The sequence below is a fragment of the Antechinus flavipes genome, chromosome X (genome assembly GCF_016432865.1).
Source record: "Antechinus flavipes isolate AdamAnt ecotype Samford, QLD, Australia chromosome X, AdamAnt_v2, whole genome shotgun sequence".
Classification (NCBI taxonomy): domain Eukaryota; kingdom Metazoa; phylum Chordata; class Mammalia; order Dasyuromorphia; family Dasyuridae; genus Antechinus; species Antechinus flavipes.
The window spans coordinates 45,757,385-45,782,034 of NC_067404.1; the positions used below are offsets into that span (position 1 = coordinate 45,757,385).

At 56.7% G+C, this 24,650-nt stretch overlaps 1 protein-coding gene across 3 annotated transcripts in view; it reads left to right on the forward strand.

Annotated features, from left to right (window-relative positions):
* ELF4 (E74 like ETS transcription factor 4) overlaps positions 1 to 20,026 on the forward strand; it is a 60,163-nt gene extending 40,137 nt beyond the window's left edge. For 2 of the 3 annotated variants that reach the window (XM_051969213.1, XM_051969211.1), the window contains exons 2-9: positions 5,067 to 5,290; positions 5,904 to 6,075; positions 7,498 to 7,581; positions 9,073 to 9,261; positions 12,247 to 12,330; positions 12,521 to 12,713; positions 14,095 to 14,427; positions 15,842 to 20,026. In XM_051969213.1, coding sequence (XP_051825173.1) covers positions 5,219 to 5,290; positions 5,904 to 6,075; positions 7,498 to 7,581; positions 9,073 to 9,261; positions 12,247 to 12,330; positions 12,521 to 12,713; positions 14,095 to 14,427; positions 15,842 to 16,472 — 1,758 coding nt within the window. In that variant the 5' untranslated portion in view covers positions 5,067 to 5,218 and the 3' untranslated portion in view covers positions 16,473 to 20,026. The remainder of the gene's footprint in view (positions 1 to 5,066; positions 5,291 to 5,903; positions 6,076 to 7,497; positions 7,582 to 9,072; positions 9,262 to 12,246; positions 12,331 to 12,520; positions 12,714 to 14,094; positions 14,428 to 15,841) is intronic. The other variant, XM_051969212.1, reaches the window with a different exon arrangement.
* Positions 20,027 to 24,650: the final 4,624 nt, after the last annotated feature.

The window sequence follows — 24,650 nt, forward strand, 5'->3', positions numbered from 1 at the left end:
TCCTGTCTTAAAGTTCAGAAAAGGAAGGCAGAATGAGGTAAAGTGACTTGCCAAAGGTCATACAGCTAAGTACCAAAGGCTGGATTGGAGAGTCTTCCTGCTAGGCCCATTGCTTTTTCCTCTAGGTCGCATAGCTGGGACGTGGGAAAGATAAAAGCTTTAGAGGTGAGAGGCATCTTGGAGATTGATTAGTCCAACCCTCTCATTTTACAGGCAGGGGAACTGAGACTCAGGAAGGAGTGACTCGTTCAAATCACCGAAGGCCAGATTTGAATCCAGGTCCCGTGGTGATCTTGAACAAGCCCTTTGGCCTCAATTTTGTTATCTTGGGCCATCTTTAAGGTCCTTCTCACCGCTAAATCCTATAAATAAGCTTTCTTATTTGAGCTCCAGTGAGGTAACAAGACCAATCTGATAGCAGGAGCCATTGAGACCCGGGAGGTCTCAATTAAGTGTCTGAGTAACTTATATTCTGAGTCAGAATACAGGTGTGTGGTTGTTTTTGTTTTTGTTTGTTTTAATCAGACCTGTATTTAGTGGTGACTAAAGGCCCTGTGCTAAGTACTGGGAATATAAAGAAACAAAATCCCCCAGTCTTCAGAGGCATTCTAATTTAATAGTAATAAAGATGGGACCTGATTTCATTTGTATGGACAACCTCCCAGGTGGGTGAAACTCCCTGTGCTCATTCAGGTCCTCTCCTTCTCTGAAATTTATGTTCTTATAGATCTGCCTGGAGCCGAGCTGTCAGACCCCGGCCTCTGGGGCAGCTTTGCGACCTGAACGCTCCTAGGTGTTCCCCCAGAAGCAGATGAAAGTATAATTGGGAAATGTGGAATAGAATCAATAAAAATACACTAGAACGTAGATAATGTGAAGATGTGGTTTTCTAAGTCAATACTCGGATCCATAGGTATGATTTACCGGCCTCTTGTCTCTATTCGAGTCCGACTCTGCTGAATTAGGACGTTGAGAGGTTAAGTAATTTGTCCAAGATCACACAGTGTTTATCAGAGGTAAGGGGACTTAAACCCAGCGGGGTCTTCCCAGCTCTGAGACCAGAATGCCTTTCTTTCTCACTTTTTTTGAAGTTGTCATTTTTGTTTGGGAACAGGCAAGGTGTGGATATGAAATGGACCGAGACAAGTTGGCTCTAAGGGTGCTCGTGATGGGGACCGTGGAGAACCAGCCAGCGTTTTCTTAGGAAAATGGGAGGACGCTCCTTGCGAGGGGGTCCCTTCTAGCTAGCTGGGAGGACGGAGCAGAATTCTAAGAGGCTCAGGCCAATCCTGAGAAAGCAGCCCAGGTGCATCCGGGCAGGTAGGGGGAAAGGGCATGCCGAGGGCACCCCCTTTTGACAGTTGATTTTTTCCCACCAAGGTGAAAGGGTCTGGGCCAGCCAGTACCTCTTCCCCCGTCCCCTCCCTTCTCGGGCTTCTGGGGGGGAGGGAGATGGGGGCTTTCTTGGCCTTTCTGCTGTGGTGGTAGCTTACCCCCAAAGGATGTGGTCACTGGCTGGCTGATTCGGGGGCGGAGCTACAGGCCTGCCGCTATCTCTGCAGTGAGGGGTGTTAAACAGAGCTGGGAATCGGGTCAACGAGAGAAATCAATTTGAAGCTTTACTGAGCCGGTCCTAACTCAGCCTTAGGCATTGTATGTGGGGGAAGATACACAGGAAGTCTATGACTGTGGTCCCTCCCTGGTTTAAGGAAGCTTAGCTGGGTAGGTAAGACCCCTGGGACTTTAAAGAACAACAAAACAAGTCTGGAGACACACAATGGATCTGAGATTTCGAGCTGGAAAGGACCTCAAAGGTCAGATCAGCCAGTCCACCCCTCCCCCGTTTTAGAGCTAGAGAAACTGAGGTTCTGAGAGCAGAATGGGTGAGTTTGAGGCCAAGTCAGTTCTTTCCATGACAGCGGGTCCCTCCCCACGGTCTCCCCCACCCATCTCTTAAACAGTTTCAGTATTATTGTGTACTCTCCCCTCCTTCCAGGCCTTTTGAGGGAAGCAGTGCATGGTGGGAAGGGGCTAGGTGGGGTGCTTAGATGCGTGTGGAGTCAGGAAGACCAAGAGTTCAAATCCGGCCTCCAACGCTAGATGAACAAATCGTTTAACTTCTGGCTGCCCCTGTTTGCTCAGATTGAAAAGGGGGAGGCAGCTAGATGGCACAGTGGATAGAGCAGAGAGAGAGAGAGAGAGAGAGAGAGAGAGAGAGAGAGAGAGAGAGAGAGAGGAGAGGAGAGGAGGGGAGGGAGAGAAGGGGAGAGGGAGGGGGGAAGTGGAGCTAATAATAGTACCTACCTCCCAGGGTGGTTGTGAGGGTCACATGAGATATTTGTAACGTGCTTATTAGCAAACCTTTATAAATGGGAGCTATTATTGTTAGGAAAAGGAATAGTATTAGTACTATTAACAGGAGGAGTTCTTAGAATTATTTTTAGGAGGAAACAGATCCAAAAAGAGAGAGGCCGTGGTCTGGGTCACCCAGACCTATCGATTCCGTGTCCAGTACGTAATCCCTACTGGGCCTACGAGGTGGAGTTCATGGGGATAGTGGGAAGGGAAGCGTGGTCAGTGGGATCAAAGAGGGTCTCGAATGACGGGTCAGGATTTTAGGCTCTGTCCAGTAGGTTACGGTGAGCCCCCTAACCGGTTTTTAAACAGAGAAGGGACTGGGCCAGGCATGAGCCTTAGGAAGATCATTTCAGCAGCTGTGTGGTGGATGGACTAGACGGGAGAGAGCCTGGAAGCAGGGAGACTTAATTTGCTGTTGCCATAGTCCTGGGGAGAAGTGATCAGGGCCTGCACTAGGTGAGAGGAGCGGGAGTGCAAAGAAAGCAATGTTCAGAGAAGGGTTTCCGAGGTACAATCGACCGGTTTGTCACGGGCTTGGATGGTGGAGGGGCTGGTGAGAACGAGTCAGAGTTTCTGAGCCAGTGCTGGTGCCTTAAAGAGAAACAGGGAAGCCAGGTCGGGAGCTGGTCAGGGTGGGGGGGGGGAGGGGGAGGGGGAGGGCAGGGGGGGATGAGCTTGGTTTGGGTCACTTTTTACATTCGAGATGCTGCCGGCGAGAATCCCGAGAGAGCCGTCCAGCGGGGAAGGGGAAGGGAAGCACTGCGGGTCAGCGTGAGTGTGTAGATTTGGGAAGCATCTGGGCAGGGGGGAGAGCTGAAGCCAAAGTCCCGAATAAGATCTCCGGGCACCTGTGTCTACCCCGGGTCAGATACCGGGGAGACCACGGGAGAGACAAACCAAAGGTACAGTCCTCGCATTTCCGAAGCTGGGAGTGGAAGCATGGGGAGGGCGCCGTGCTCCCGGACACACCTGAGATAGAGAAGATAAGCTGGGGTGCAGTCTGTTGCTCGTCTTTGTGGGATGGGGGTAGGGATAGCAGAGCAGTGCTGGGAGCAGGCTTTCTGGAACAGAGACCCGGCAGGATCCCTCCTCCCCATCCCCATCCCCCAAGCTGTTGCTATCTTCACCAGTTCCCAGGGGAGAGGCTGATCCGTGCCTTTTGGGGGAGGTCGGTCCCCGTGCTTTCCCAGGGTGACATTTCAGTTCTGAAAGCAGAACGACTGCCAACGGTCGGGGGGCTCTGGGCCAGGGCATCTCGTCTCCCTGTTTGCCAACCCTCTCTGGGCAAGCTTTAGAGAAGTGCTGGGGGGGGGTGTGGGGGTGGGCGCCAGGCTTTTAGTACAGTCCCTGGCCAGCACAGATCTTTCCTCCGCTGGAGTCTGGGGGCAAATTCTGACCGGCTCTGCCAGCTGGCTTCCAGTGGGCCCGCTGTGCAAGCCTTCCCAGCTCTCACAGAATCCCAATTTCTCTAACTTGTGTCTTATGTTGGCCCAGAGTGCCCACAGGTTGGGGGAGGGGGAGTGCCCTGCTCCAGCTGGGGTGGGGGAGATGGAGGCTGCCCACAAAAGGGGCCGGGGCTTTCTCCAGAGAAAGAAAAGTGGGAGGTGGCAGGAGGAGAGAAGAGGGGAGAGAGAAGGAAAAGGAGAAGACGGGGAAAGGAGAGAAGAGAAGGAAAAGGAGAAGAGGGGGAAAGGAGGAGAGGAGAAGAGAAGGAAAAGAAGGGAAAAGGAGAGAAGGCAGAGAGAAAGAGGAGAAGAGGAAGAAAAGGAGAAGAGAAGGGAGAGAAAAGGAAAAGGAGAAGAGGGGGAAAGGAGGAGAGGAGAAGAGAAGGAAAAGAAGGGAAAAGGAGAGAAGGCAGAGAGAAAGAGGAGAAGAGGAAGAAAAGGAGAGGAGAAGGGAGAGAAAAGGAAAAGGAGAAGAGGGGGAAAGGAGGAGAGAGAAAGAGAAGGAAAAGGAGAAGAAGGGGAAAGGAAAAGGAGAAGGAAAAGGAGAAGAGGAGGGGAAAATGGAGAGAACAAAAGAAAGAGGAAGGGGGTGCTTGAGACAAGAGGAAGAAGATGGAAAGAGAGGAGGGGAGGGGAAGGGGAGAAGGAACTGAAGCAGCTAAAGTGACTTAGCCTCCTCTTAGGGAGAAGGCCGGGCCTTTGAAGGGGCCTCCCTTATTTCTCTGGCTCAGGGGCCAGGTCAATGCTGCTCTCTCTCTTTTTAAATTTTTTATTATAGCTTTTTATTTACAACAATGCTGCTCTCAATAAACATTCATTAAATGGAAGCGTTTGCCCCCTTTCCCCCTTTCTGCCAACCTCTCGGGTAGTCGGCCTTTACCTACCCCTCTGTTCCTATCTCTGATAGGCGCTTTCCATTTTTCTGCTTCTCGATGCCCACCCCAGCTCCTTTCCTCCTTCTTTGTTGCTCCCGATCCTTCCCTCTATCTCTTATGTGGTAGTGAGCAAGGGGGGGATTCCAGAGCTCAGAGTTCAAAACCCAGCTCTGCAACCATGTGACCTTGGTCAATTAACGTCTCTCCGTTTTCTCTTCTGTCAAATCGAGGAAGCAGACCAGCCGATCTCTTCGAAGCCTCTCAGCTCCGCCATTCTGCGACTCCTTGCTTCCTCTCCTCCCGCCTCCCCTTGGTGGCCCTCAGGACTAACAGGCTGAACCCAGGGAGAGGTGAATTCACAGCCTTGTGCCCTCTCTGTTCTACCCAGGTCTCTCCAGCCAGTTGAGCCCTGCCCAGCATGCTGCCCTGACTCCGGGGCCCATTTTCATACAGCTTGGAGTTTTCCTGTGTGACTCTCTCAGCCCAGAAGATCTGAAGGCCCCGGAGGTCCCCTTCTCACTGGCTTCGGAAGGAGCCAGCATGGCCACTGCTGTACAGAGCGGTGAACTGGTATTTGAGTTTGCCAACGGCGGGATGGAGGAAATCCAGCAGGTACGTGGGTGCGGCTCCGTGGAGCGTCAGAGATGGCACCCCCAGCAAACACTCTGTGGTCATGGAGAGCGCCCCACCTTGGCTTAGCCAAATCTCAGGACAGAACACCCAGGATCTTGGGCCTCTGAGGAGGGATCCCCTGCCTCCTCCCTCTTAGCCCCATCCTCAGCTCTATCTCTTGGGCCCCGTAAGCCCGCCTTGGGCCCATAAGCCTGACTTGAGCCCCATAAACCCGGCCTGGGCCCAGATCACTGATAAAGGGTAACTTTCCCCCCCATGCCAGGTGACACCCATGTAAGCTCCTCTCTTCCAGCACCTCCCCCTCCCCCCCAGTTTAGATGTGGAGGACTAGTGTGAGTTCTAGTAGGGGACGAGCCATGCTGGGGAGTAGAAAGGAGAGGGGACTAGGAGGCCTCCTCGGGGCCGTAGGCCGACGTAGACGTGGTCCACCTTTTGGGGACCTCCCCTTCCTCGTGGGATGGATATTTTTTTCGAAGAGCCAGTGAGATACAGGGAGGGCAGCTCTGGGCTGGGAAGGAAATTCAGGAAAGACTCCCGGAAGAGGTGGCGCGTCTGTTGGGGGGATACCTTCAGCTGTCCCTTCCCTTCACAGCTGGACGATCCCTCCGTGTTTCCAGCGGTGATTGTGGAGCAGCTGCCCTGCCCAGAGCTACTCCACCTCTACTCTGGGCTGGACCGGGATGAAGTTCCCAATGGCATCATGGCGGACCGGGACCTGGGGGTGGACGAAGGGCAGATGCTGGAGGGAGGCCTTGTGGTGTCAGGTCCATCCTCTTTGGGGCTGGGACTGGGCTGGTTTGGGGGGAGCTGGAGGAGGGGGAGGAGCTGTCCTGCGCAAAGGAAAGCTTTAGGGGGACAGCACATCCTGGCTCCGGGTGGCAGGGGAATAGCGGCTTCCCACTGGCTTCTTTCTGCTTCTGGGTTGGGCAGGAGGTGAACCACTGGAGACAGGACTATTAGGAAGTGACATAAGTCAAGGAAGACTTCCTGGGGGAAGCTGGTGATTCTTTAAGCCAAGCTCCCAAAGCCTAGAAGAATTAGTGCCTCCTAAGATGGAGAGAAGAGGAAGGGGCATATGTCCAGCTCTATGTCACCCTCCCCTTCCCAACCGTACCACCATCATCGCTCTGGGAGCTGGGGGGTAGTTTTAGACAGGGGGCTCATTACCTTCCACAGGGGGTACAGCTGGAAAGCTCCCCGGGTTAATGAGGTATGGAAATGGATGAGGGGCCTGGCCCACCCACTAAGCCTCCGGGGACTTGTTTAAGGAGGGAGATGAGGGAGCATCCTGGTGACCAAGATACACCTGAGGGGAGGGTGTGACCAATCCCGTGCTCTTCCTTGTGGGGATAGAAAAGCATCATGAGATGGTCGGGCCCTCAGGGAGCGGACAGTCTAACTGAGGAGACAAGACTCATGACACAGCACGCTGTCCTAGTCATTGGTTTAGCCGGGTGAAAAGAGCACTCGATTGGGCGTTGGAGGACCTGGGTGTTGTCTCATCTCTGCTGCTGTGTAACCCCATCACATCCCTGCGCCTCAGTTTCCTCATCTGTAGAATGAGCACCTTAGCTGGCCTCTGAGGCCACTTTCAGCTCCGACATTTGGTGGTCCGGTAGAAGAGTTAGGATGGGGCCGGTAGGGTGAGCTTCGCGAGGGGAGCTGGAGGATGGAGCTTTAAAAAGGGAAGGAGAAAGAACACGAACCGGGACAGACATGGGAACGAGCATTGGGCACGTGGAGCCTTTGAACAGAGCCGGGAGGGATGAGGAGGTAAACTTGGAAAGATAGGATCTGAGGGTCATCCGGGTAACCCCCTCTTTCTCAGAGGAGGAAATTGAGGCCCAGGGAAGGTAAATGACTTAGCTCTAATATCAGGTGGGAGCTGCAGAGCTGGGATTAGAACTCAGGGCCTCTGATTCCAAGGGCAGTGCTCTTCCTGCTATTCCACTCGGATGACTATGGCAGCTGCCCTAAGAGCAGCCCTCAGGGATCTGACAGAGACGGGGCGGGGGAGGGGGGGAGTTGACGCTCTGCCACCGGGCTTCCCCCGGCTCCCCTCCCCAGCATGCCCCCAGCTCCCAGGACTCTCCTCGATACCTCGGCCTCTGCCTCCGGCTGGGCCGTGCCCCTGACGCGCGTCTCCCGTGCCCGTCTCTTACCTCCTTCCTCTTTCCTCACACCAGATGAGAACAACCAGACCGTGATGGCCAGCGAGGTCCTACTGGACGTGGAGGCCCCCAACAACATCCTGGATGAAAGCCGCATGTGTGAGTAGAAGTCTCCCCGTTCCTGGAATCCCCAAACGGCCAGAGAGAGAAGCGCTGGACCTGGGAGCGGGAGGCCCCGGAGGCAGATCCCACTGCTGCCTCCCGGCCCCCGCGTGAGCTCGGCCCAGTCTTTTCTCTTTGGGTTTCCGTGTCCCGTCTGTAAATCGAGGAGAACAGGTTTTCCAGACCCTCCTCTGGCTGGCGGGGCTGGAGAGGATGCCCACATGTCACCCGGGAAGCCGGGGTCAGGAGGCTCGGCCGGGGGGGCGCGGGCCGGCAGTAGGAGACAGATGGTGGCGCCGGGGGAACTCTTCCCCCGGATATCCAGAAATGGCCCCCATGGGGAAAGCTCTCCCGGGCCTTGAGCCCATCGCAGGGCACCAGGATGTCGAGGGCCTCAGCCCCTGCAGAAACTCTTTGAATCTGGGGGTCAACGTGCCCGGCCGGGGCTCGAGGCAGGAGTCCAAGCTAGATCTTCTCTGTTTCTAAGCCTGGTGCTGTTTCCTCCCCACCCCAGGACAGGGCCTGCAGCCCCACGCCCCATAGTAGAGTTCCCGGCCGAGCCTCCCCACCTCTGGCCGCGGTGTGCTTCCGAAAGCGTCCTCCCTTTCCTCACGGCTCTAAAATGAATCAGGAGGCCATTTTCCCAGCCATGGGCGGTACAGTCCTCCTGGGGCTACGGAGGCAGGACTGGAGGGCACTTGTCTTCCATCATCGCACACCTCAGCGTAATTAGGGCCTCTGTAGCCCACTCAGGCTTCAGGCACTTATTAAGCACTTACGATGTGCCAGGCACGACCATATCAAATTTCCTTTGGAAATACAAAGGAACGCAACAGGTTCCTGCATCAAAATGTTCACAGGTCAAAGGTAGAAATGACCTCATTCATATAGAATGTATGGAGTGGGCAGAGAAGGTGATCTTAGAGGGAAAGAATTAATGGGGGAGGGGAGTTCAATTCCTTCATGTTATAGAGGAGAGAAAGGGACCCAGAGAGGACAAGGAATTTGCCTGAGCTCCCACAGCTAATGGATAGCAGAGCTGAAATTTGAACTCAGGTCCTCAGGTCCCAGGCAGTTAAGGGGCACTACAGTGCCGGGCCCAGAGTCAAGAAGACTCCTCTTTCTGAGTTCAGATCTGATCTGAGATAATTCTTAGCCGTGTGACCCTGGTCAAATCACTTCACCCTATTTGCCTCAGTTTCCTCATCTGTCAAATGAGCTGGAAAAGGAAATGGCAACCCCCTGCAGTATCTCTGCCAAGAAAAACTCTCCCCAAAAGGGGTCACAGAGAGTCAGACAGGACTGAACAATCACCATCACCACCTCTAATACCTCATCCTGAGCTCGCGCTGCTCTGTGTACGTCTCCCTTGCTCGAGAGACTTTCAAAGGCCGTGGTTGTACGTCCAGACCTTGAGACTATCGAGGGGGGGGCTCCTCTCCCCGTCCTGGCTCCCAACTCAGGCCTGCTGGGCCTTTCCTCTTGCAGTCAGTAGCTCCGGGCTATTCGCCGAGCAGGACTCTGCAGGAGCCTTTACCAACCGTGTGCTTTCTACCTCCTCCGGAGCAGACATCCCGACCGATGGAAGCGTGACCGCCAAGGGATTCTCCGTGCTGGAGGAAAGCTCCATGGACAAAGGCCTTGGGAGGCCTCTGCCAGTGAGGTCAAAGAAGAAAGGTAAGGATTTTTGTTTTTCCTCACAGGTGGCTGCACACTCCCTGCCACGGTGCCCGAAATGCCCCATTAGCACCTCTTTCTGACTTTCTTGAGACGCTGAACTTTAGCCGGAGCGGGGTCCCAAGAAGGACAGCCTAAAAGCTTTGTTGGCGCCCACGAAATAAAAAGAACCACAAAAAGATCTCTTATCACTTCAAAATTGTTTCCTGGGTTTGAATAGTCCCAGCTCCTGACCTTATCTCTTGTCCCTCCCCCCCTTAGCCAGTTGCCAAGTCTCTTCAGTTCTACCTGCAAAATGTCTTGCTCCTCCGGGCCCTTGTCTCTCCTTCCACAGTTGCCAGTCTAGTTCAGGGCCTCCTCACTATCATCAGACCATCGCAGTAGCCCCCCTGCCTCCAGCCTCTCCCCTCTCCAATTCGTGCTTCACACAGCCGCCCAAAATGGTTTTCACGGATCTGACCGCGGTCGGTGGCTCAGGAAAAATGACAAACTTAACGGTCTTTAGAGCCCCAAATGCTCCGGCCACAGCTTAGTTCCCGGAGGCAACAATCGGTGGCCGTTAAAGCGGCCACCGCGCCTTTGCCTGGATTGCTGTCACTCCTCATCTCGACTGCGAATCCCATCTCCCTTCCAGGCTCAGCTCCCCTGTCACCTCCCCTGTCACCTCCCCTGTCACCTCCCCTTTCCCAGGGCCCGGAGCTCACCTAGCCTGGAACTCACTTCGTATTCCTTTATTTGTCTGTGGCTTCCAACTGCCTCTGCGTGCGGGAGCTTTCTGAAAGCAGGGCGGGTTGTGTCCTACTCCCATCCTGGCCAAGTAATAACTGCTCTTTGAACTTCTCTGGGCTCACTTAGCCTCTTTAGGTCTCAGTTTCCCCCTGTGTAAAGTAGAAATAATAACCTGCCCCGTCTTCCTCACTGGGTTGCTGTAATCATTTTGTAACTGATAAAATAGCCAACCAGTCAGGCAGTGGGTCAGTTAAGGTTCTGGGCGGCTGCCGGGGGCAGGCCAGAGTTCGCGCTCCAGAACTCGAAAGGCTTAGGTCCCTACTCTTAGCTTGGACTTCATATATTTGTCTTGGGGTGGGGGGGCTCAGTTTCCTCCTACTAAGATGCTGGGGTTGACCTAACTGACCTCGGGAGTCCTTTTCAGTTTCACGGCCCGTGGTGGGCCTCAGTTTCTGTGCTAGAACTAGGGTGGTAAATGAGTTCTGGAACATTTGAGCCGGCAGGTGGTTAGAGATCGTACCCGAGGGCAGAGTTTAAGGAGACCTGGCTTCGGTCGGGGGTTCCTAACTGGGAGTCCAGACTCAGCAAGGGCTCAGCGGACGGATGGATGGCAGGGGATCCCCGAATTTGGCTGGGAAAATGACATCCTTCTTTTCCTGAAACTCCCTCTCTAGGGTAGCATTTCCTTCAGTTATTTGCAAACCTGCTTCAGAGAAGGAGGTTGTGGGTTTTGCTAGACTGCCCTAAGGCTCCAAGACACTCGAAGGGGTCCCACATGGCTCCATTTACCCAGGCCGCTCTCTGGAGTCCCCAATTACCCGTTGCAGGGATTCCCGGCTTTGTGGTCCTCGGAGCCCTCGGCTTTTGGTAAACTTTCCCCCTATGTCCTGTTTCATCTGAAAGGAAAGAAATTCTCGAGCTTATGGATGCAGACGAACATAAGAAAAAAAAAAAAAAACACTGGCCGTGTGACCCTGGGCAAGTCACTTAACCCCAATTGCCTAAGCAAAAAATAACACCCCTCCCCCACAGAGCAGAGATGAATCTGGGGGCGAGGTTCCTTTTTGGGGCCGATCGGGGTTGTGACTTGTCCAGGGTCACACAGCTAGTAGGCTTCCGAGACCGCATTTGCGTCCCAGGGTCGGCGCTCTCTCCGCTCCAGGCCCAGCTAGCCGCCCCACATTTGACTTGGAATTTTACTAGGTGAGCAGATTTGCCAGCTCTTCCCCTCCCCAGTCTGACAAAGTCCTGCCCCCCGGGTGTTCCAGCGAGAGCTCCGATTCAGCGGGTCCCGGCAGAATTCGTTCCCCCCTCCCCTTCCTTTGAACGTTTCTCTTCCTAAGGCATCACTATCCTTCCAGTCACTCAGGTTCAAAATGTCTGAGTCATCTTCGATACTTCAATACTTTCTCTCACCCCCTCGTAGCCAATTAGTTGCCAAGCATTGTCAATTCTGCCTCCACAGCGGGAGCCCCTCCCCCTCCCCTTTCTCCCTCCCTCCCCTCTCCCCGCCTCCCTCTCTCCACCCCCCCATCCAAGCCCTCATCACCTCTCCTCTCCACTATTGTAGAGACTCCTAATTGGTCTCCCTCCCTCCCCCCTTCTCTCCCTCCCACAAGTCCCTTCTCTCTCCGATCCATTTTACGCACAGCTGCCAAATTGATATTCCTAAGGCAGGGTTCTCACCGTGTCACTCCTCAGCTCAAGCAACCCGAGTGGCTTTTTTTGCCTTTAGGAAAAGATCCGCACCCCGTCACCCTTTTCGGACCTTCAGGGCGTCTTTCCGGGCTTTCCCTCTCCCACGGGCTCGGTGTTCCAGAAAACCGGCCGTTCCCCGTGGCTGCTGCTCTCGGCCCAACGCTGCCTCCCTGCCCCCCACCTCGGAACACACTTGTTTCTCCCCTGTTTCATAGGACACGTACGTGTGTGTGTGTATACACACACATTTATGGAACATGTGTATACACACACACATATGGTTATGTACACACACATATATGCAGAGAGAAAGCAAGAATGGCTTTGAGCCTGAGCCAGCCACGTGCTGCTGATGTGTATACAAAGCAGCCCTGAGGGCGGCCACTATGGCTCCCCCGGCTCCCCGAGACTGGCCTTTTGCCGCCCACCTTTTGGGTCCCGGGCTCGGGACCGAGGTGCGGGCGGGGAAAGCCGCGGCCTGTGCCTCAGCGGCCTCTCCGGATCGGGGGCCCCGGGGCGCGCTCCTCATCCTGCTTCCCCCCTCTCCCTCCCGTGTAGCCCAGAAGACGAAAGCGTCCCGCTGTGCCTCCCCCGTCAGTGAGCCCAACTTTCCCATCCGGAAGAAATCTAAGGATGGCAAAGGTACCGACTTCTCTCTGCTTTGTTCGCTTTCTGGCTTCTGGAGGCTGGGCTGGGGGGAGGATGGAGACGTGGCCGAGGTCTTGGAGAGGCCCTGGTCCGCTGAGGGGGGAGCGCCGTGCCCGCCCCCGGGGAGCCTCCGGTCCCACTGGGGAACAAACGGTCTTTTCCGTGACTGCTCCCCTTCTCCCAGGGAACACCATCTACCTGTGGGAGTTCTTGCTGGCTCTGCTTCAGGACAAGAACACCTGCCCCAAGTACATCAAGTGGACCCAGCGGGAGAAGGGCATCTTCAAGCTCGTGGACTCGAAGGCCGTGTCGAAGCTGTGGGGGAAGCAGAAGAACAAGCCGGACATGAACTACGAGACCATGGGGAGAGCTCTGAGGTAACCCCGCGGGGGCCGCGTCCCGGGACTTCTCCCTCGCGTCCTTTCCCGCTCTGGGCCTCTTGTCCTGCCCTCCAGGCACACGGGAGGCTGATGGCCTTCTCCCAAGCTACCTCCCAGACCAAGGCCGCCCTCACTCCTCACTGGGGAAACTCTTTCCAGCTCCAGCTCCCCTCTCTCCCAGCGAGTTTTCTGATTATGGCCCCGCCCTGCCCCAGCCTCTGCCCCAGCCCCAGTCCCTTCTCCCTATCCTCTCTTCAGGCCCCTTGGGAGTTTCCTAGGTGAATGAAGGGAACTCCATCATCAGCCTCTAACCTTCTTTAAAGGGATTAATAATCCACGCAAAGTGCTTTGTCAATTCCAAACGATGGCAACGTGAGCGAGCTATTACTACTTATTTTATTTGACCAGGTTGGCGATTTCTTTAGGAAAGTTCCAGTGAGAAAGTCTCCTCTGCCAATCCAGACTGGCATCTGCTGTCCCCCTTAGAGCTTTAGGGCCCCTTTTGGGAGGATCCCGGGCCCCTTGGGCAGCCAGGCTGCTAAACACTGTGGACTCCTTCTCAGAATCAGATTTTTAAGTGTGTAAATTAAAACACATAAAATTACAAAGGAAACCAAAGGGTAGTGGAAATGAAGATGCATTTTTTTCATCCAAGATCACACAGACTCTTTGAAATCTAGCCACTGCCCCCCGTGGTGGGTTAACCCTAACCCCAGTTAGAAGATCTAGAATTGCCTGTGGCACAACTGAGACATGAAGGCGCTTGCCCAGAGTCACATGGCTAGGACTTGTCAGAGGAGGGAGTTGCGGATTACAACATGTGCTCCAAATTATCTCAGAGTAGAATTAGTTGGAAAGTAGTAGTAGTAGTAGTAGTAGTAGTAGTAGTAGTAGTAGTAGTAGTAGCAGCAGCAGCAATAGTAATGGTAGTAATAGTAGTAGTAGCAGTAGTAGTAATAGTAATAGTGTTAGTAGTAATAGCAGTAGCAGTAATAGTAGTAGCAGTAGTAATAGTAATAGTAATAGCAGTAGTAGTAGTAGTAGTAGCAGTAGTAATAGTGCTAATAGTAGTAGTAGTAGTAGCAGCAGCAGCAGCAGCAGCAGTAATAGTAGTGGTAGTAGCAGCAGCAGTAGTAATAGTAGTAGTAGTAATGATGATGATAATGATAATTTTTATTATCATGTTGGCGAAGATGTTTGGGAAATCTCTGCCGGCTCAGTTTCCAAAGACTTTGGAATGATGATTATGATTATTTCCAAGATCTTTGGAAGTCACACCCAGCAAAGGGCTTTCCTGATCACTGCCAGGGCAGCTCAGGCATCCGAGATTTGTGGTTCGGCGTCTCCCTTCCCACCAACTGTGCCCTGTTACCCCTAGGTATTATTATCAGAGGGGCATCCTCTCCAAGGTAGAAGGGCAGAGACTGGTATACCAGTTCAAGGAGATGCCCAAAGACCTGGTGATAATCGAAGATGAAGATGGAGAGGAGGCCAGCGCTGAACTCCAACAGGCCCCACCTCCACGTCGAGCTGCTAAGGGTTCGACCCGGCCTTCCACTCAGCAGAAAAAGGATCCCTCTGGGGAGGCTCTGCAAGCAGGCCTACAGGCGGCATTGAACCTGCAGGGCCTGACCAAGGAGAGCTCAGCTGCCGCCGCCACTGCGGGGACCCCTCCCGGTGAGGTTCGGGGAGCTCTGGCTCACACAGTCAGGTAAGATCCTCGGCGCTCGCCGCCTGCCTGCTGCCGGGAGGAAGCTGCCTCGGACCTCTCTGCCGAGTGACTTCACGGCCGCCATCTCGGGGGCCCGTTCAGACGGTCTGGAGAGGTCAGGGGGCCGGGTGTTAGTATCCAGAAGCCGAGGCACCGAAAGAGAGGGCGCGTCCAGGCTGAGATCGAGCAGTTAGCTGATGGGGCGGGCCTGGGGTCCTGGGTTCCCTCCAAGATGAGAGACCCTCCCCTGCCCTAGACCTCTCCTCTAAAAGCCACTCGGGCAAAACCCATCTCGGGAGCTCGGGGACCTTGGGAGGCTCCTTCGCTCTCCCTGGCCGACTTCAATGGCTCCTTGCTTTTGTGAATTTGAACTCTGTTCCCAGAGAGCCGCCCGGAACATTGAGACACAAAATGACTTGCTCAGGGTCACAAGGCCCAGATGTGTCAGGTTGTAGGACTTGAATCCAGATGTTTCTGGCTCTGAGATCCACGCGGTTACACCGTAGCTTCTCTAACATTCAATAGACATCCATTAAACACCTGCTCGATACAGAACCCGTGCTAGGCACTGAAGGCCGTACCAAGTTTCGCCCTGATTCCTGTCCCCGAGGGGGTGACATTCTAGTAGGAGTTTAAGACCCATACACAGAGAACTGTAGTGAAAATGAGAAGTTTAAAATCGAATGCAATACAGCGTAATATAATGTGACATGATATAAGATAATGTAATGTCAAATAATGTCGCTTTGATGGCGTTACATGGTATTCTACATTTTATATATAGCACATGGTATTAATGTAACATAATATAATGTGATAGAATATAAAACAATATAATATCGTGTACCATCGCTTAATATAACATAATGCGACGTAATAGAACAGAATATAGTATAATCTAACTTAATCTAATGGACTAGAACCGAATCTAAGGTAAGGTAACGCAATCCGACGTAACGTAACGTAATATAAAGCGAGATAACATAACGGAGCACAACGCACGAGAAGGGCCGAACGAAGGGGGACGCAGTGCCCGGAAAGACCCCGGGTTCTAGAGTCAGAGCGCCTGTGTGACCTTGCGTGAGTCATTCCCAGTGTCTGGGCCTCAGTTTCCCCATCTGTAAAATGAGAGTTAGAGTGAGAGACTTCAAATGACTCTGACATATGAGAACGTAATGCTTTCCAATCCATAGTTAATAATAATAACAAATATGAAAATGCTCCAAGGAGCAAGGTTTGGCCTTCCTGGGGAAGGTGCACCGAGTTATTTAGGCTAAAAGACATCGGCGATCAGACAGGTGAAGAGAGGGAGCACGCTTGAGGCGGAGGGGCCGTGTTAAGCAAAGACTTGGAGGCGGGAGAGTGTGTCCGGGGGCTGCCCTCGCCTCATCTGGCTTTTCTTTTTTCTCCTCAGTGCATCTTTGGTTTCTAACCACGGCGGCGTGTCTACAGCGGGAGCCGGCGCGGGCCTGGGAGCCCTGACCCTTCAGACCATCCCGCTGGCCACGGTGCTGGCCGGCGGCTCCCCGGCCACCTCGGCCACCTCGCCCCAAATCGTCCTCCAGGGGGTCCCTTCGGCCTCGGCCTTCAAGGACATCGTCACCCTGCAGGCCGCCTTCCCTCTGGGGTCTAGCTTCCCGGAGGGCTCCACCGCGCAAGGGCGTCCCTTCGTCCTCAGCAGCCTCTCGTCCGCAGCGCTCGGGTCCGCGTCCAGGCCCCCGGGGACCCTGGTTGCTACCATCATTAGGACTCCGGGAGTGAAGGAGGCTCTCCCCGGGTCCCCTTCCTACCTGCAGCCTCAGCCGCTTCAAGTACAGGGGCTCCTGGGTAACTCCCAGGCCCAGGAACCCCCGGGGATCCCCAGCAGCTGCCCTTCTGTCGGCCTGACCCCCGTGGCTGAACTGGAACTTGCCACCAGCCCAGGGGCCCTGCTGGTAGCCGAGCCCAACCTGACCCAGTCGGCGGTGGTGCTAGCCGAAGGCCTGGGCCCTTTCCAGGAGCCCAGGACTGGAGCTGAGGGAGGTAGGGGAGAAGGGGAGCTCTGAAGAGAGGGACTTCTGGCCCTCTTTGGACAAGGACTCCTCAAGGGAGCTCCACCCACCAGTCAAGTGCCAGGGCCATCTTTAGGTGAATCTCTTTCAGCTGCCATCTTGAATGAAACTCTCCCCTCCCATCTCCCCGGTGCTTGCTTTGGTGTCACCCGGGGGGGCGTGGCAGAGAGTCAGGGGTGCCACCATGGGGTGGGGGAGAGCTCTCCACCATCAGCCTTATTGTTCATGCCCAAACCTCCCCCTCCCCCCCGGACTCTCTGTGCTAAAGAACCCGCCCTTTGACCTTGCTGCATCCGGGAGAGGCCCGGCCAGTTTGGCCAACCAGGGCCCGCCTAGAAGCAGCAAGGGGCGACGGCTTTGGATCTCTGCTCTGCCGCTCCCTAACTCTGTGACCTTCGACAAGCCCCTCACCTTACTGAGCCTCGGTTTCCCTACCTTTAAAATAAGGGGTTGGATTAGATCACTTCCTAGACCCTCTCTGACGATAGGGATCCTCCGATCTTCAAATGCCGGTGAGAAGCCAATGAAACTCGTCACCGGTCCTCTGCCATTTTTGACCACGGTCAGTCGGGCATCCCTGGCCTCGGGGACATCGAGACACGCACCTTTGGAGCAGGATGCCCGGAGCCGGGGTGGCCCCCCCCCAAAAGCCCCCACCGAGGCTGGGCAGTGCTAACTTTTGGGTGCTGTTTCCATTGCCCTGACTAGACTGTGAGCTCCTGAGGGAGGGGGGAGGGGGGAAGGGGGTAGCGAAGGGTGTCCGGGTCCGCCACCGTGGCCGGTCGTCGGGGAGTCCGCCCGGCTCGCAGCCGAGCGAGCTCGCCCGAATCGGTTTCTCCTTTGCCCTTCCCTGCACCGAGGGACGCCCCGTGGGGCGGCTCGGGGGCTCTGTCCGCGGGTGCTCGTGTGTCTGTGTGCCCGCCCACACGCGTACACGGAGGTGCTTGAGTTTGTCAAAACCAGCATGGCCCTAGTGGCCAAAGCCCTGAATCGGGAATCCCAATCCAGGCTCTCCCACTTCCTCTGTGATCCTGGGCCAGTCATTGCCCTTTCTTGGGCTTCAATTTCCCCCGTGAAGTGGAGGAAATAACACTTACACTACCTACCTCCCAGAGGTGTTTTGTAAGGAGAGCCCTTTGTACGCTCACGAAGGGCTCTAGAAATGAGTTAGGACACCTGAGCCGGGAGTCCTCTCCGGGGACCCCGAGCTCACGGGCCAGGAACATTCCCATCCTGAGTCTGTCGTTCAGGAACTCCTTCCCAAGTTTTCGGGAAGCGTCTTCCATCTTAAGACGGAACGACTTTTCCGGCGATCGGTGCCGTCCGAGGTCTCCCACCGTGGGAGAGGATAGCTTCGGACTTGACTCAGACCCGTCTCGGTCGGGCCGAAGAAGGCCGGACGGGGCCCCGGCTCTCCGGGGTCCCGTGAACGAGTCGGTGCTCGTTCCCCTCGGCCCCTTCTCGATTGTATGTGTTCTTTGGGTCTCCCCTCCCCACCAGTTTGCCTCTCTAGGCTTAAGAGGCCTCCTCTTCATGGCTCGGTCTCCCGCAGCCAGCCCTCTCCTCTCAGCACCGTGGAGGAGCTGGGAGAAGGAAGGGAGGCAGATCGGAGCCATCCCGGGACCTCCTGGGCAGAGGAACCTCGCTAGGTAGGGAAGAAGGGAATAGTCATTTTCCCATCTGCCTGCAGAGATGACAGGCCCTGCCCAAATAGATCTAGCCATAGATCAAAAGATTTAGACCTGGGAGAGATCTCAGAGACATCGGCTCCCCACTCCCTCACTGAGGCTGAAACCGGGACTTTGAACCCATATCCCAAGGACTCCCGGCCCTGGACTCCCCAGCCCCCTCCCTGATTGGTCAGACAGCCTCAGGGTGGAGGGGCCCTACAGCCGGGTCTGCCGGAACCCAGGTCTCTCCCCGCCGTCCTCCGACGTCCCGGCGCTCGGCCCGTGGCTCCATCGACGAGTACTTCTTGAGCGCCTATCGCGTACCGGGCGCCGTGAGCCACCGGGAGAGCGGACCGAAAGCAACCCCTGAGTTCAAAGACTTATTAAGGAAATGTTCAAAAGAGAAGTAAAAACTGTGAACAAAGTAGAGGCGGCAATTGGAAGGGGAGGGGGCTAGCAAGCGAGGGAACTGGGAAAGGCCTCTTAGAAAAGAGGCTAGAGATCTTAAGCGAGTGAAAGCGTTCCAGGCTCACACACGGAGAGTAGGTCTGCTTCGGGTCTGCGTCGCGTGAGAGTCTCTCGGGGCCCATCAGAACATCCCTGGAGGCTAAACTGAGTGCGTGTGTGTCCGGGGCCCGAGATCGTCACGCAAACTCAGCCCGAGTCAGAGACGGCAGAGAGACCGCCCCCTCTTGTGCTTTTGAGCTAGCTTTCAGTGTCAGGGACTCTTCCCCACCGCTGAGGGGACCCCAGGGAACCGTGCTCGCTCTCGGCCCCATAGCCCGAGTGGTGACTCACATAAAGGGATAGATTTTGGTGCTTATTAAGTCTGCAGATGACACCTGACGTGAAAAAGATTAAAAACCTAACTTGCGTGAAGTGCAAAGTCGGGTTCCCCATTCTAGATGAGAGAAGGTCGCTAGGCCCTTCGTCTGAAAGCGACGGAGGCCGAGTGCCTGGCAGCCTCCGGGGGAGTCGGTGGTGGGATGCGGCGGTCAAAGGGGCGAGAAGCCCGGAGTCTAGGCCTGGGGAACGACCCTCCCCTTCGGCTGCGGCCCGGCCCGCATCAGGTCCAGGCTCCGCTTGGGAGGGGGGCGTCCAGACAAAAGTGACCGGGGGAGTTGAGGGCCTCGAGATGGGAGGCTAGGAGGGAGGTATCAGGAACACCGAGAAATGGCACGCTCACTACCAGCTGTGGCGGTTCCAAGCTGGATGTCAGAAGCAGCTTTCTAACACTTAGAACTGGGCAGACCTGAGAGCTCTCTAACGCTCCCTTCCTCCCCGACACCCACACTAGCTAGAAATGATTTTGTGTTATCGGCTCTTAATTGCCTGATTGGCCATTAAAGCGATGGCAGCGGTGGGCTAGTCCCGGGCCTCCCCGTCCCCACGGCAAGAACGGTGGACCCGGAGGCCCCGGGCCGGCACTCCTTTTCCCTCTCTGAGCCCGAGTTTCCTCTGGGTAAAATAAAATGGTCTTTAAGCTCCTTTCCAACTCTCTAAATCTGAGGAATTCTGAGTTTTTGAAATCAAATTGAATGATAAGCAGAACCACCAAAAAACGAAATACACGACGACTGCCGTTGTGTCAAAAACGAGAACACTAAAGCTGCATGTGGAATTGTAGTGACCCATCTGCACCCTTCCGGGGAGGACGAGGCGACGCGGCCCCCTTTTCCTTGGAGAGGCGGGGGACTCCGGGTGCAGAAAGTTGGGGACGTCAGACGTGGTCGCTGTGTTTTGGCGTGGTTTTGCTTACCTGTTTTCATTGTTACAAGGGAAGGCTTGCGGGGGTGGGGACGGGGTGGGGGTGATATATCTGCAAATGACTAAGATGTAAAAACAAAAGGCATCAATAAAAGTTGAGGAAAAAAGCGAGATGTTGCCTGGTGTGGGTGTGGTGCCCCCCCCCCCCCAAGAAATGGTACTTGGTGAGGACCTGCCCGCCCACTGCTCTCAGCCTTTCTCCCTCAGCAACTTCGCCAGCTGCTCTTCCAGCCTTTCCAGGGGAGAAAGGAGTCCAAAGGACTGGGAATAGGGTCCCTCTGCTTGGCACTGTCCTTCCCAGCCCCTGGGCCCCAAGGTTTGGAGCCTCGGGGCCGATCCTCTCTCCCTCGGAAGGCCTCTCCCACAACCCCAAGCTGCCCTCCCAGCCCTGCCCGGACAAACTGCTCCGGATGGTCTCCATCCCAGCCTGCCTCTCCTGGGCCCGGTAACAGCAGCCCTGAGAGATCAGTTGCAGAGAACATGGATTTCCTCTCCCCCCCCCCCCTCATTTTGCAGGTGGGGCAGTTGATCGTCAAAGGGAAAGGACTGGTTCAAGATCACCGGGAGGGAGCGTCAGCGAGTCTACGATCCGGGCGGGCCCGACTGCCCAGTTTTGTGTCTCATGGCCCGGACCCTTGATGGAAATGGTGGGGGGGGGGTGTTGGGGGGGGGAGTAAGTCAGTCTCCCGCGCTTCTGGGGAAATGGGCGGCGGAGGTCGGAGAAGGCTGAAGCCGGGGAGAGGCCGGCCTTGCCATGACGGCGGCCGTGCAGCAGGTGGCGCTGCCGGGCCGGTGATGGGTTGGGCTGGGGCTCGGAGCTGGGCGTGGCCAGGGTGGGGCCGGCTCCGAGCAGGCTCCTTCCCAGCCTCCCTCCCTGCCGATCCCCGGAGGTCCCTAATCGGTGTCTCCCCCCTTTCCCCCCCCCTCCGGCCCCGAATTTTGGACCGGAAGACGGAGTCCGGGGTTCTAGCGTCGCTCGCTCCCTCCCAGCCCCTGCCGAGGTGTGACCTTACGCAAGTCCCCTCCGCCCCGGGCCGCGGTCGCCTCCTCCGGAAAGTCGCCGGTTTGGAGCAGATGGCTTGGGAGGCCTTTCCCAGATCTAGGTGCGCGGGGCTGACCCCGGGTCCTCGGTTTCCCTCTCTGTCAAATGAGAGGCTGAGCCACACGGCCTCTGAGCTGGGACCTTGTGACTGGGAGTCCTTGTCCTCGGAGCTCTCCAAGGGCCCGATCACCTCTAGCGTTTCCCTCTTTTTTCCACGGGGCCTCAGTTTCCCCCGCTGTAGGACTGAGTTAGATAGTGTCTAAAGCCCGTCTGGCGTTCCGTGAGCCTGTTCAAATCCAAGGAGCTTTTCTCCAGCGCTTACTATGTTCTAGGCACCCGGGGGCTTCCAGGACAGTATAGGGTGACTGTGACTGGGGGAGGGGGGTGTGACTGTGTGACTGGGGGGGTGGTGGTGAGTGTGTGACTGGGGGGGTGAGTGTGTGACTGGGGGGGGGGTGAGTGTGTGGGAGGGGAAAGAGCTACGACACATAACTGATAAAATATCCCCAGATTCCCCCGGGGCAGAGCCGCCGGACAAACAGGAAAGCGCGGCTGAGGGGAGGGGTGTGGGGGCTGGGGACTCTCCGAAGCTGAGGGGGAGGAGGGGGGAGGAGCTGAGGAGGGAGAGCGCGGCAGCCGGGGCCTCAGTCCACCTCGGCAGAGCCGGGCTTAATGAAGGGAAGTCAGGGAAGGCAGCGGCCAGAGGCTTTCAACCCCAAACGAGAAGTCGGTCCCGGAACCTAGAGGCGATGGGGAAACTGAGGAATCAGCTCCGGCCCCTTCCTGAATGCCCACCCAGCTGCGAGACCTTGGAGAAGTCATCAGCCTTGGCCCCCTGGGAAGAGCTTGTGAGAGCTTTGTGGGAGCCGGGCCCCCTGGGCGGGGGGGATGCAAAGAGATAAGCAGGGCGCATAGGTCTGACACAGGGGAAGGCCCAAGGAGACATCCCTGCAGAAGGAGCTGGGAAACTGAGGACAGGAGCCTCTCCAGCCCAGGAGAAGCAGGGTGGCCTTCCCGAGGCAGGGTCACCCAAGCAGCATTTCGGAGGCTGGGGTAGGTAAGAGGGGGCTAGGAGCCAGGCTGTGCGGATTCAGCAGTGTGGGAGCGGCCTTGGGAAATAGACACTAAGGAATGAAAGGGAACTCAAAGCCAGAGTGTGGAGGGCCTTGAATGCCACGTTGGAAAGGTCCTGTTTTATCTTGGCAACAATGGAGAGAAGTTTTCAGAAGATAATCGGGACGGTAGTTACGAGGTATTTGGATCGAAAGCCAGATTACAAGGGCTTTTGGGAACAAGTTCCAGTCCTGACTTGGCTATTTTCTCAGTGACATCTCCCAGTCCCTTCCCCCTTCTGAGCCTCAAGCCCCATCTGTAAAATGGGGGAGGAATACTGATCCTCACACTCAGCTGGACTGGAGAGGAGAGCACCTTACAAAACCTGCTAAAGAAGGTTCAGCCATGGTCTTCTCCGAGCAGAAGCTTCCCGGATCCCTCTGTCCCCCGTGGCTTAGTGCTTGGGAAGAGGGTCCCCCTGGGCCCTAGCTCTCCCTGGAACTGGAAGCTCCAGGTTTCTCCGGCTTCTCCCTCGTCTGGACCGTGACCTTCTTCCCTCTGTCCTCGGCATCCTCCGAGGCCGCTGTCCCAGGGTCCCCAGCCCACAAGCCCCTACCCGGGCTCCCACCGTTCCCCGGCCTGGGCTCCGGCGGCAGCTTGGAGGAGGGGGCCTGGCTCTGCCTACATCCCTCCTTTCCCACTCTCCCGCTATCCTGAGCGTGGCCCCGGAGGCCGGGCCACGCTTCTGCTCGCTGAGCGGCCCGCCAGCCCGGGGTCCTCGGGTGGAGAGGACACATGCTGCCTTTTCCGCCGGGCCGGCTGATCCGGGCAGGTGTCAGAGAGACCTGAAACATCTAGCCGGTGTCACGAGCTGCCCCGTGGAAGGGCCTAAAAGCCCGGAGCCCCTCTCCACATCTGGGGTGCTCGGTGACCGCACCCCCAGGGAAATGGCGCTCTAGACTGGAGAGGGAAGTCTGCTGACTGAGGCCCTCAGCTTGAAGCCTGAGGGAGAACGGGGGGCAATGATGGCACTCGGCGCAGAGAGGGAAGTCGGGACTCGTGTCAGCTGCCGCAGGGAGATCGGGAGGCCCTCCTTAGGCGCTGGGGGACAGCCGGGAGGAGGTGGCCCGTGGTCGGAGATGAAGGAGCAGGGATCACATTTGGGACTGAGGAGATGACCGGACGGGCGGGAGCCCCACACCTAAAGGTGGGGGGACAAAGGGGAGACGAGCCAGTGAGATCGAGGAGGGTCAGACAGGGAGGAAGTCGACCAGGAGAGGGCAGTATCAGGGAAGCTAAGCGGAGAGCTGCATCCAGGTCAAGGAGGATGAGGAGGGCGGGGAAATGTCGATCCGCTCTAGATCCTAGAAGGTCCTCGAAGTGAAAAGCCGGCTGGGACTTTGGGGACCGGGACCTTGGGGGCGGAGGCCGCGCAGTGAAGAGGGAGCCCCCGCGTCTGAAAACGGCCCAGTCTTCTGTTCGTACTTGACAAGCGCCCCCCCTTCTCCCCCCCCCCCCGTGAAGGCCCTCCCTCCCTCCCGTTTCCTGCTGGGACAGCTCTCCTGGCTAAGACCATTTGTTCTTGAGGAGCCAAGCGGGAAGAAATCTCGCTTCTGATAAGTGAAGGCAGGATCCCCACCCCCCGGCCCATGGGCCCCCGCCAAGCCCTTTCTCCTCCAGTCCAGAACCAGCCGCTCCTCCGGGCTAATTTTCCAGACGGGGTCCGGCACATAGTAGGCGCTTCATAAACATAATTCAATTGAGACGATGCTATACTCGGAGACGGGAAGCTCAGGCTCTGCGGGTGGGATTCGAACTCAAGGCTCCAGATCTCCGGCTCTGTAGTGGAGTGTCGGGCTGGAAAGCCAGATTGCCAGCGATAGGGAGAAGAGACTGGGGACGGGGCGAACCTGAGAACGGGGGCGGGCGGCACGTTACTGAGCACAGCATGGCTCTGTGGGAGAAGAGCTTCTACTCGGACGCTTACTGGATGGTCTTGGACAAGTCCCTTCCCCTCCCTTTCTCCTCCCTGGGCCTCAGTGTACTTCTTTGTAAAATGAGGGGAGTCGGCCTCCGGGGCCCCTTTCAGCCGGGGGCGGGGGGGGGCGGTCTAGGAGGCTGGGAAACTCCCTCCTTCCATTTCTCTTCCCCTCCCCCCCCGCCCCCCCAGTCTCCCAAACCGGGAATTCACAGCGCTCCGGGCCGCTTCGTTGATTGGTCCTCCCCCTCCCCGCCACCTCCCCCTCCCGGCCGCGGCCGAGCACGTGGCTGCCTCCCAGGCTTCCGGGCGCGCGCCTCCTGGCGGGGCTCTCGGGCCGCCGCCTCTGCCCTCTGGCTTTCCGGGGCCCCGGGGTCTCTGCCGGGCCCGAGCGCCTGGAGATGCCTGGCCTAGGCCCGCCCCCCGCACTGGGCCCGTGGGCTCGGCAGTCGAGGGGCTCGGCCTGGGGGAAAGGGGAGGTGACGGGAGGAGGGGGATTTGGGGGGGGGGGGCCGCTCCCGGGCACGCGCCCGCGCAGTCCCAGGCCCTCGCCCCGGGGGCCGGGGGGCGCGGCAGGGAAGGAGCCCCGCCCCTCCCCGTCATTCCGCCCCGCCCCCTGAGCGTGGGTGTCCCCCAGGCCGCGGCTCGTCTTCTCCCTCCCC